At 36.9% G+C, this 12,899-nt stretch overlaps 1 protein-coding gene across 5 annotated transcripts in view; it reads right to left on the bottom strand.

Moving 5' to 3' along the window:
- The window catches only part of POU6F2 (POU class 6 homeobox 2), a 323,051-nt gene that overhangs the window by 253,732 nt on the left and 56,420 nt on the right, over nucleotides 1–12,899 (bottom strand). For all 5 annotated transcript variants that reach the window (XR_011806837.1, XM_072033298.1, XM_072033296.1 and 2 more), the window contains exon 2: nucleotides 12,216–12,387. Coding sequence is in view for 4 of the 5 variants with exons in the window: in XM_072033298.1 (XP_071889399.1) it covers nucleotides 12,216–12,387 (172 nt within the window). In the remaining variant the exon portion in view is untranslated. The remainder of the gene's footprint in view (nucleotides 1–12,215; nucleotides 12,388–12,899) is intronic.

Below are 12,899 nucleotides of genomic sequence, written 5' to 3'. Positions count from 1 at the left end.
TAGCTCACTGGTCAAAATATTTGCTAAATAATAGAGCATGTGTTGTTTTAAGTAAGCTTCCTTTTTTTTTCTTTTTTTTTAAAAAAAAAGATATTTAATGCTTCAACAGTGCATTACTAAATAAACTGACAAAACATCTCGGAACTAACATAAACGTACAATTTTAATGCCTTCTAATCACACAAATCAGCACAAGATTTTTGTACTTGTGCATGACCTTCTTCAAATTATCCCTCCATTTTGGCTGAATCAGAATGAGCGTGGGCTATTTGATAAAAAACACTAAGTGTGTGAAATGAGGGGCCCTCATCGCTTCTGCCAGACTCCTCTTGACAGAATGATGATAGAAGCATCACATCCCTGGGAGAGTAAATGCAAACTGACAAGAGATGAGCCTTTAGATGTTGAATATAATCTTGAATTGTGCTTGAAGTGTCTTATTATCTTGTCTTTTGATGTCTGAAGGGGTGGCTCATTGTTAGAAAAAGGAAAGCCCTTGCACATCTTTGCCATCTTTAAAAATTGTTTGGCCTTTAACAACTGCTTTTCCAACTAATGTCCATTTCTCCTGACAATAAATATGGCAGGTCGTCAGCAAGTGACAAACAATTTACTTTACATGCCAGGCTTTTATGGTTTTTGAGAGCTCATGTGGAAGCATATTTTAAAAAGCAGTAGGAAATTAATACCATTACAAATGTTAAGATGGCTGCATGCGTATACTTTGCTGAGTGGTTATTCATTACTGCTACGTTCTGCAGGTTCTGTTTTAAAGTCTTGTCTTTCCTGCATTCAGACTGCTGTTAAAGTTCTTTATTTATCATTGACTAAAAATAGTCAATGAAAAATAAAGAGCAAGAAGCAATTTTCTTCTGCTCTAAAAAAAGCACTATTATGGATACAGTACATGGGTAATGCATAAAATCATATTTATTAATCATAACAAATCAATATCAGTAGTGGTATGGCACAGCTTACCTGTATTGCAGACCCTTACAATCACATCACCATTTTTTCCACCTTCAACCAGCTCGACTTTTTTTTTTTTTCTTTAAACTTAAAAGTTTAATGACGAATCAGATCAATATGATTCCTTAGCAACTAAATCACAGGCGCACTAGTTTTTCCTGTCACAGCACCAGTTTTGCGAAAGCAGTCAAGTTCTTTTTTCAGGTCTCCGTCACTCTGAGAATCCATAAGAATTCTCAAATGGATCATAAACTGTTACAGGGTTCAGGTTATTGTATCATTATAAAAACGTATTGATACACTACAGATGACAAGACATGCAGCTCTTGTGCTAGTCTATTACAACCATCTGAATACCATAAGAAATATCAGATATAAACAAAATAACAGTCAGCAGTAAGCTGTCTTTTAGGGAACCTGATTTTATATATATATATATATATATATTTATTTATTTATTTATTTATTTTTTAAACTGCCTTAACCTGTTTCAAAATATGGCAGTTGTATGAAGCCACAGAAATATCAAAACAGAACAAAATATTAAAAATAAATAGCTAAAAACCTGACCAGTATAGAGATTTTATTTATTTATTTATTTATTTATTTTTTAATCACTGAATGAAAGGGCCTGATTCTGCTCGAAAATTTTGTTCCACCCTGTGCCCCTCTGGCACCCGCTGCCCTGGCCAGCCCCGCTGCTGCTTCCAGGTGGACGCAGCATGCTGGAACCCACTGAAGGCACCCAAAGCCCTTGCACCTGCTGGGCAGACCCCACGAGCAGCCTGGAAATACATAAACTGCTATTTGAGAGAGACCAGCCACCACTTTACACAAATGAGACCACTGCAATGCAGGAAAGGCTCAGCCCCCAGACTCGATTCCTTAGAGGTCCAGGGTCATAAGCTGGAGTCCCGCAAACCTGAATTTGCTCATTGACTAGGACGTCTCATCCAAGTAAACCTTCGCATCATCTGGTCCCTCTTTTATTCATTGCCTCATAAAAGCGAAGAGATGTGGGGGCTGGGGGAGAGTGAACAGTACCAGCTGATTGAAAGATTATTTTTTTTTTTGTCAGCAACTGTTATGAGAAGGTTCACTGTGCTGTATCCATGCAGTTAAAATAAGACTGAAAGCACTGCATCAAATCACAGCCACAGAGCCACACAAGAGTTACTTTCACACTCTTCATAACAAAAAAATAATAATCACATGACTTATGGAGATATTTTTCTTGCTGGATATTATCATTAAATTTGCTGTGCTTAAGAGTAAAGTATATTCAATTAGCAAACAGAAGTACAAAGAAATTCTTTTTTTTCCCCCTCCAGTTATAAATTTCATTTTTCCTTTGGAGAGATTTGTGGCTTGCAGTCCCAGATATTTATGGTATGAAGCAAGGAAGCATAAGAAAGGAGGAGAAACATCAAGCCTGTACATTTACAATCACCTTTGAGCTCGTATATATCTGTTCTTTTTTTTTTTCTTTCTTAATCATTGTTGATTCTTCTAGTCATGGTTTTGTTTCAGTAATAATTCCTATTTCCAGTCCTTATATTTTAAAGCCTACTTATGACCATTTGCTCTACCAGTCCAATAAACATTCCTTACAAAATACACCTCCTCTCTTAGGAAAGATTTCAACATAGTTTTCAATGCTGGCAAACCATGCCTGCCCCAGAGCGGGTCAGGTGCTCCCGCCTGCTTTGCAAAGCCAAGCCAGCAGCCGTGGAACCAACGAGCCCCCACAGCACACACACCTACCTGCATGTTGGAAGGGAAACCCATGATAACATGGGACTGACTAAATAATTCAGCTTTTGTTAACGATGAAGGCATCAGAACTATTATGTGGTTCTTATTCCTCCCATCAGAATGCTTGGTTAGCTGATGTTAATTTTGGAGCATGGGAGGACGCAGAGCACTGGCCAGGTTAGATTGGTGCAGGCTACAGACCAGCACACAGGTGTTAAGACAACAAATACCCCATGGAAACCCATGGCTTTCCCGTGTACCTGCCAACCTGCTCAGCCGAGACCTCGCAGAATCTGGCCTCATGTTTAATCAAATCACTGAGCAAACATGGCATCTCCACACCATGTGAGTTAATCCTAATTATATGCAAAAGAAAATATGAAAACTGCTCCATATTGTATTTGCTCAAGAGATTAGGCTGAATTCAAATGATCTTTCTTCCTCTCCAGTTAATATTTTACTACCTCAAGAAATAATTACACATACTTAATAGTACAATATATTAAAATATGCCTTAAGGTATATTTACTGAAAAGCAATTCTGGTTCCTTTATTAAACACGGATTTTAGATCATCCTCTTCAAGTAACAGCACCCTGCCCCAAACAATAAGCTTCAAACAAAGCACGGAAACCTAAAGCACACCTCGATGGCACGGAGGGAAAACACAGCAGCAGACCCGAGTGACACCTGCCTGGCACAGCTGAGTATATATGTACGTGCTGTATACGTGTATACATGCATGCTGTGTACATCTCTGCACACACAAACAAGTGGAAGGGGAGAGGGGAAGAGTTGCAAAATTGGCCATAAGAAAGGAAAAAGGCTGAACAGAAAGAAGGCAGGTGTGTTTTTAATGAAGCTCTACTTTGAAAATACTGGCATTTGTGGTAAGATTCTGCTTCCAGTGCAATCTCCAAGAGGACTTCTGCTGGAAGAAAATTGACTGCTAATAACTTATTACTCAACAACAAGATTTTAACAAGTGGGACAATGAGGAATAGGAAAATGAGCTCAAAAATGAAAAAAACTTAACAGAACCACTAATGATCAAACCATTCAACCACCATCTGAAAGGAAACGTACACAAATATTTTTAAAAGCCAATATTAAAATGCTTCTAAAAACTCCACAGTAGTTTTCAAAGAACCAATCTAATTATAGATTGCTGTAGTGAATACTGTTCTTAGGGGAAAATCTTCTTTATTTCTCATTTGTGTAACATTCAAATATTTTGAGTAACACAAAATTGTATTAGGACTGATTTTTTATTGCAATAGAACAATTTACATCCTATTCCTGTCACACTGAAAATTTTAATATTTAAAAAACAAAAACAAAACAGAACAACTTTTGTCACCACTTTCAGGTAGTCATAGCAGCAAAAAAAATGTTTTTGTTTTTCTTTTTTTCTTCTGAAACGTAACATTTTCCTTGAGAAAACTCCAAACTATTTAGGGTTTAAAATGACTATTTGCCTTTCTGAAAAGAAAAAACACCTGGTAAAAACAACTCCCACTCTTCCAACAACTGTTTTTGTATATCCTAAAATAAAAACAGAGAAATCCAAACTACCATTATGAATAGCCAAGCAGTGCTTAGTGTTAAACAAACATGTTTTAGAGAGTGGCAGGGGCGCAGGCTGTGCATTGATTTGGTAGATGTAGATATCCCTGGAATATCTACAGAACAAACCCAATTTCAGTCTCTCTGAAAACAGCAGGTTTTATTTAGTCAGACGGGATGAGGTACTGTTCTTCTCTAGATGACCTCTGCTTTCAAAGTAAAAGGGCTCAGACCTGCTTTTGAGAGCATCAAAGCAGTATCACAACATAAAGCAGGACATGTCACAATACAAATCTCCCTTTGTTTCATTCTGATATTGATTTTGATTCTTATACGGGGGGGGGGGGGGGGGGGGAGACTTCACATGAAGAAACATCAAACCATTTTTGTTACAAAATAGTATTCCTACTGAAACCCACAAATTATGACATTTAATTTTATTCTGCTTTTGCCCCTCATCATTAATTTTTTATTTAGTTGTCATTTTAATGTAACTTCTGTCACTGAGCTCATCAGAAACAATTTTTGTAACTAGCAAAATGTTATTTTGATAGTACTAATGGCAGAACTAGTGCTAATGGTAGTTGCAAAGAAAAGTCAGAAAACACAGCAGTAATGAAAAAAACATGAATATACTGAATACGCAATTATCAAAGAATAAGAAACCATCGTGCTGATCTTCCCATACTCTTACCATCTCTCCAAAAAGAGGGACCAAAGGTGATGGACATAACAGAATAAAGAGCTTTGCAAGGAAAATGAATTAAAACAAAGAAGAACCCAGAAGTGTCAGAAAGAACAAAACCTAGGAAGACAACACAACAAGGAAAACCAAGTGCTACATAGGATATTAAAGAGAAAAATGATCCACAGGAGAATGGCAACTGTTACTATGAGCTTCCTACAGCTACCTCTGCCTTTGGATATTTTTAAAACATTTATTAACCTGACAGCAGGAAACTTTATACAGCTTGCCCCCTGACAGGGTGCCAGCTTGGTATAAGCACTTGCTATCTCTTTGTTTAGCATAAGGAAATCAAGAGAGGTGTTAAGTGGTGCCATGTGCACATTTGGGCAAATATAACTTCTCCTTGTCTGCCTCTCATGCATATTTCCATGGAGAACTTGCTTAATCATATGAAGTCCAACAGAAACATTCAATTCTCTTTCCTTCTCTCTCTTTTTTTTTTTTCCCCCGTGTGTGTATATGTGTGTGTGTGTGTGTGTGTGTTTGCTTCCTTTTTAATGTGCAAGTGTCTGATCTATTATTAATGTCAAAACACAAACCTGCAAGGATCTCAATCAAAGAAGGTAACAGTTCTTTCACAAATTACCTGTTTACTGCCTGGTAGCCAGCAAGTTCCCCTTTGAAACAGCCAGCCATTTATGCTGCTTTTAAACAAGTTTGTTTGTTGCTGTTATTTTTATAGCTTCAAAGACATGGAGAAGAAAGATTAACTAATTAAAAATGAACTATTTGTCATTCAGTCATACAAATTACATACTCAAATTTCATTTTTTCTCCTTCCCTCTCTAATGTTAGTTATTCTGTATATAAATGCAGATAATAAGGCTTCAAGCCTCATTTAAGAAACACATAACATACACTTAGCTCAAGAAAATTTAGCAAAGAAGTAATTAGAGAACAAACAGAATTGTCTTTAAAATACACCATTAACTTTCTCCACACTCAAAATAGTTGTTGTTTTTTTGGTTGTTATCTTTTTTTTTCTTCCTTTCTTCACTTTTCTTGTTTTTAAATAGGCTTTGTTTGTCACAGTTAAGGCACAGTGATGAGGCTGATTTATTTCCATAAAAGCAAGGGAATTTACAAGCGAGGCTGTATTATTTGCTCTTCATCAGCCCAATTTTCCTTTCACTACTGGCTATGGGAGTAGGAGCCCAGTCTCTCCCCCAAGTCAGCATGTCAGTGCTAGCACTATGCCTGCCTGAACTCCCTGCAGTACCTAGCCACAGCAGGGATGCTGAGCTATGGATGGATTTTCTATCTTGCCATCACATCCTTCTTTGTGTTTAAATAGTCACAACATCTTCTTAGGTTCCAATGGGCATTTTCTCCCCATTCACAAATGCATCCCCCACTGACTCAGGTAAGAAACCCACCAAGGAATCAGACAGTAACACTAGTTAGAGTAGTTGCTCAAGTCCCTAACTGTTGGCAAACTTCCATTTAGAAATGCTCACATGCACAAAACTACTCAAAATGCTTAAAAATACATATCAAATGTATCCTTCAGAAATAACAAAATCCATCACATCGTCAGATTCTTTGAAAACTTGTTATTAAGACACTAGTACATTTTAGAAAATGGATTTACAAGCCTGTATTGTGACCTGATCCTGTAAGCATGCCATCCATTAACATCCTCATTGACAACACCTCATAATAAAACAGCACTCCTTATCCACAGATTATGTGCTTTAATAAAGGTATCACAGATTCAGGCACCAGTAAGGGTTGGTTCTATGGCCCTTACCGATTGCATAGGTAACTGAGAACATCCCAAAACAAAGCATCCAGAAGATGGAAATTACTGCAGAGTTACTGAATAAAATTATGTGAAGAGACAGGTGTCTTTTGTTGTAAACTAGACATATTTCAAACATTTGCTGTGCCTAAAAACAAGGCTTGATTGTAATGTTGAGACAACCGGGGCTGTGAACTTCCCTAGAACAACAGAAATATTCACTAGATGCTCAAGCTGCAGCAAGAGTAACAAACATACTGCTTGCTTTCACTGAAATGAGCAAACCTTATCAAAATGTTTCTGACTGGCTGAGACCTTATAGACCTTTGAAATTTGAGGGTACAGCCAAAACGCTGAGAATCATCCTTAAATACAGTGATGAACAGAAAGCTCTTCGTCTGAGGGCCTCTTTCCCCCCACAGGCTAGATGTGCTGTTAATGACTATAATGTGAGCTTCCTCGCAGCAACCTGGCAGTGACCTCTGCTCTGACCTGCGGAGACCAGTGTCTCCAGAGGTAAAAGACAATTTAGTCCTTTATCCTTTGTAACTGAAATGATGCCAGCGCCATAAATTCTAATCAAGGCAACTCTCATTTAAAAATAATAAAACTAGATAGTATATGCTTCCTTAAAGAGCAATACGAGGCATCTACTAGCAAAACACGGTCAGCTGCAAACAACTTCTACGCTGTTCTGCCACAGCATGTGTGTATCTGCCTCTATAGAAAGATGCACACAGTTCTGGGATGCGGGTAACAACCCTGAAAAGGAAAACAAAATACCAAAACCAACCCAGGGCTTTGAAAACAAACCCTTGTTTACAGAAATGTGTGCAGATTCGTTTAACTCACATAGCCCCACTCACTATTTCAAACATACACAGCATTATAAAAAAAAAAAAGCAGAAATCTGGTGGGGAACCAAATGAAACCACAGTTTTTAGTTCCAGCACAAGAAACCTAAGATTTAATTTCAGTGGAACAAAACTTTGCCAGCTAATAAAGGTTAGCAGTAAATTTTATACATATATATATATTAATTTTTTTTCTCTCCTGCAGTCTTTAAATAGGAAATGCTTCTACTCCACAATTATATGTTTGGTTTTGTACTATCTGTGATACCTACAGCTTTTTTTTTTTTTTTTTTTTTTTTTTTTTAGTTTGATAGGTTTGATGCATAGAACTACAGGCTCAATCTCAAAGGGCAACTTCTTATAAATTAGCAAAATTATCAGCATCAGATAGCACCTTTGCTATCATCTAACTATGTCACAAGTTACCTTTGATTAAGGATTCATTAGGATTTGATCCAAACTCATAAAAGCCAACCTCAGTCCACAGGTACTTCTCATGCTTGGACTAGGCACTTTTCCTGGGATTTTTGCTGTACAGAGAATTTTATGCAAAACATATGCCCAGTGGCTATACCAAATTTTGAATCTCAACGGTTATAATGTTACACAACTAAACTTTTTTTTTTTTCTTGATTTTTTTGATAACAATACTTGGCAACTTATTCTAAACTTCTTTTGAAGATATTTTTAAAAAGCCATCTAATTTAGTTATCAAATCCTGATGTGTTTATTCAAGCAAAGGTACTACTTAACATTAACAAAAGCTTCTTCTAATAAAAAAGAGAGAAAATTGGCCCATGTTACTGTTTTGAAAAATATTGCAGAGTAAGACAAGTTGATCTGAAAATGATACCACCAGGCATGTCAGACAGCCAGCCTCAGTTTCTGGGTTTCTAATTGCTTCATGTGACTAAAATGGGAGATACTGCTTCACAACTATTTTAACCAGTAAATAACATACCACAAGATCTCTAGTAAAGAAGCTTGCCTCATGCTGCTTAGCAAAACTGGGATTTCTGCAACTGGAATTCTATACCTGCACAAACTCCACACTTCAAATGTTACTTCTGAACTAATATGTTCATATTCTCAGATAATATGTCTATATATTCTCAATAATATGTTTATATTCGCTCAGAATAGAGTCTTTTCCCAATATTTTGCACTTCAGAAAATGCAAAAAATTACTCTCGTCTTGTTTCACATTATTTCAGTATCAGATTTTTTTTGCATTTTTTTGCACTCAGATGCCCAAAAAGCCCACTTGTAAAAAAGCACAGGATGAGCTTTACAGATGAGACACCCCCTCCCCACTCAAACTAAAAAAGTAATATTAAAAGAAATTAAAAAAAAAAAAAAAAAGCACCACAACATAAAGCAAAGCAAGGAAACAAGCAAACGCAACCCCTCTAACCACGGCTGCCCCTGTCACCACTCTCAGGGAGCAGTGCACTGTAGTGACAAGGTGCCATATTCCCAGACACCTGTACACCAGTTTCAGGTGGGAGCTACTTCAAATTGTCAGAAACTTATCCCAGCTGGGGCTGGTATTTGGGACCCAAAGAGCTGCAGCATGCACCTTCTCTGTCACTGGCAGCAGAGCACCCATAAGAGAAACAAAAGTTTACCATGCATCTTCCGGAGTCAAAAATAAGTATAATTAAGTGTAGCCTGGCCCTTCCCTTGCCTACAGCAGGGGGGTGCCATTTGTTTGATTAATTGTGCTATCTGCTACCAAAACAAAAAATAAACACTCAGTGTTTCTATGGTATACAGTGAAATACTAAAACAATGACGCTTAAGGAAAAGGAGGTGGATTTTAGGAAAAGGTACAGGTGAGCAATGCAGGTCTTTGCAGTAATAAACCCATCTGTCAAAAGAAGGCTAAGCAGAACGCATCCGATGAGAAAGAAGAAAGCTCTTTGCATCTAATCATTCAATTCTGTTCATCTATATGAAAATAAGACTTGTGAAATATTGCTAACATCAACAAAACATAAGACACTCAAATGCTGGCCATTCATTCCAACTAAATCAGTACATGATATTCGCAAATTTTTCAAAAAATGTGAAAGCAACAGTGTAGGAAAACTTTGTTCTTTATGGACCTGTCTCCTCCCCTTGACTTTTTAAAATGCTCCTCCCTCTCCTGCTTAATAAATTTTGGGGAAAATTTTCACACAGCGTATATTACATGCTCCATTATATAAAGAAAATTCTCATCTCTCATCACGTGAAAGAAAGAGGAGAAAAATATCAATCTCTATGCCATCATATGCCAAAAAAGTCCACAAATAAATATAATTTCAGAGACTGCAAAGAAAGCCCCTAAGTACGCATTCCTAACATACTATTCATAACATTAAACAAAGAGAAACAGCTATAGAATAACCCTCCATATTTATGCACCAAAGCTTTAAGCAAACCTACATTTTAAATGTTTACTGCAAAATTATCTTAAAGGGACACATTCATGAAATAAAAGCTAAGTATCTCTTCTAAAGAAATTTGCTTCATTTAATCCTCAAATGTATCAAAATAGCATCACTGTCCCTTCCTTTATGTTCTCAAAGCTACTAAAATTAACTGGTAAAGGCTGCTGCTAAAACATCTATAACATCTGTTATAATTGTAACAGAACCTAGATAAACCGCAAATAAGTTTGTACTGAGTCACTTGAACTATTTCACCTACTTTTGTTTACTTGGTAACATCTTTTTTGCAGTACAAAATCATGCTAGCAAACATCTTACACTCACCAGTACAATCAACACAATATACTCATTTGTATTTTTTTTCATTAGTGTTTTTAGGTACCAACTATATTTACAATTCAGAAGGAGATAAGATATTGTTGCACATCATTTCTGTATCCCAAGCAGCAACTTTAATGAAAGTATCTGTTCAATCTCACTGCTGAGCATCCAAATAACAATGGCTCAAAAAATACCCTGCCTTTTATTACAATACTTGCCTGATCTAAAACCAGACATTTCAGTACCCGCAAATTAAAAGTCCATTTTTTTTTGTTACCTTGCTATATTTAATAGATGTACCCTATATATTTGATCAAATAAAAATGTAAACACAGCTAAATATATTTATACCAATATATACAAGTAATAGCTTTCTGAATTTTAGCTATTAAAATTCTTTTCTGGATTAAATGGACTAAAACAATTGTTATATAGTGTTTGAACATACAAACTGATAATGGAAATTATGTTTTCCATGGAAACAAAGATTACTAAGGGTGTGCTTAAAAATGGATGTGATATTTAATAATGGTTATTACTGTAATTCAGAAATTAAATTTTAGATCTATTATTATTTTCCCTTATCTGTAGCAAAGTTACTTAGTAAAACATTTTGTGCTTTTTCTTCTTGTAAGGGGTAAGGAACATTTTTTTAAAAAGAAAATTGCATGTATTCTTTTGTTTTAAAAATCCTGCAGCTCCTACTGTAGCTGGAAAACTGAAATCTGAACACTACTACAGATTTCCTTACAGATTATGAAATCGAAACTTGCATCTTAGAAAATGGGCTCTCTCTGTGCCTTAAAGCTGCATTCTCACTAAACAAGATCTTTCTTCCTTCAACTTCCATCTACAGAGTCGTGGAAAAAATAAGGAGTTGCTCTGTTTCTATTAAGGTTTATTTTAAGTCACAAACGGAAATAATTAAAAGGAACCCCTTTCAGGAGAGCAGTCGCTCTAAACCCAAAATGTCACTATGTACCATACAGTACTACTCCAGCTCAGACATCTATCAACATCTATCACTCAAGCACGCGCCTCAACAACTCTGCTCCCTTTTCTGATTAGAGATCAGAGTTGCTTGAGTTGGCTTACAGGGTGTCATCCATTTGAATGACAGATGTCTGTGTTGGAGTGCCACTCTTACTGCTTTTGTTTTGATTGTGAAAGGTTACACTTTCTGGAATAATTTAGGCTACTTAAAAACTAAACAGGTAATTTCTTTCTGGCACATACTTTAGAAGAAATATTTTATTTCTAATTTAAATTTTAAAAACATTAGCTCCACATGCACTACCCTTGGTAGCCTTTGTTTACTCTCAGTACAGAGAGTGTTTTCTATGGGAATGTTTCAGCTCTCTGCACCCAGCTTTATCTTTACCATTTAAAATGGTAACTCCTCAGTTTAGTCCAGGCTCAGAAAAGGCTGATAGTATATCAGACACTCACATCAGCACTTAATGCAATAAATGTTAATGAATCACTCAAAAAAAAATAATAATAATTGGCAAAAAAAATGATTCTCCCCTCAATTTTTTACACTAGAGACCACAGATCAAAGGAAAACATAGAATGTCTGCAACTTGCATTAAATAAGTTCATTGTTGACAAAAGTTTTCAGAATGTGACACTGTCATTCCAGTAGCCAGTTGCAATGGGAGCACAGGGCTGTACGCCTGCACGCTCCAAGCTACTCCTTGGTACTTACAAGAAAATTGAGTGAACAAAAAAAAAAAAAAAAAAAAGAAGGAAGGAAAAAAGAACGGGGGGAGATTGCTCTTCCGGACAACATGGTAGCAGTGAAATGAAATACCTAGACAGACTTACCGAAGAGCTTGCTGGGAGTGTCCTCGCTGTCATTTGATTCCACAGGCGCAAGCAGGGGCTCATTCAGCTCGTTGTCTGAAGTAGCTGCCTTGTCCTCACCTCTCAACTCTGCATTCATTTCACTCCGCAGTGACAGCAAGGGCTTACTGACTTGTCCAGCTATCATTGGATCCTAGGATGGGGGAAAAAAAGAGTCAGGGAAAAAAAAAAAGTGGCAGCTTTGGTGTGCGTATACTCTCTCTTCCACTCCCTCTCCCTCACACACACACATACACACTCTCTCTCTCTCTCTCTCTCTCTCTCTTATCTCTGGCTGCTCCTGCTGTTATTGCTGGCTGCAGTCAAGTGAAGAGCTATTACAGATCCAATGAGTTTTCCATTACTCCCCACCCTATTAAAGCTCAACTAGCATGTGAGAGATTCAGGATGCTTTGGAGAAAAACTTCTATGAAAGCAACATAACCAACACAGCTTTAATTGTGGGATGTGCTTTTTTGTGTGTACGTTTTTACACCTCGCTCTGCCCTTAACATAGTAAGAAACAAAATTCCTGTATGCTCCAACGCCAGAGAAGAGGAGCACCCTGTGAGCACTCCACGGTGATTTAAAGAGGCATTCTCTGCTGTACAACATCAACACAACCAAATACACAATATCTACCCTTCAAGTGTTTCTATGAAAATT

The sequence above is a fragment of the Anas platyrhynchos genome, chromosome 2 (assembly GCF_047663525.1).
Source record: "Anas platyrhynchos isolate ZD024472 breed Pekin duck chromosome 2, IASCAAS_PekinDuck_T2T, whole genome shotgun sequence".
NCBI classification, from domain to species: Eukaryota; Metazoa; Chordata; class Aves; order Anseriformes; family Anatidae; genus Anas; species Anas platyrhynchos.
This window is presented reverse-complemented; position numbering and strand designations above follow the sequence as displayed.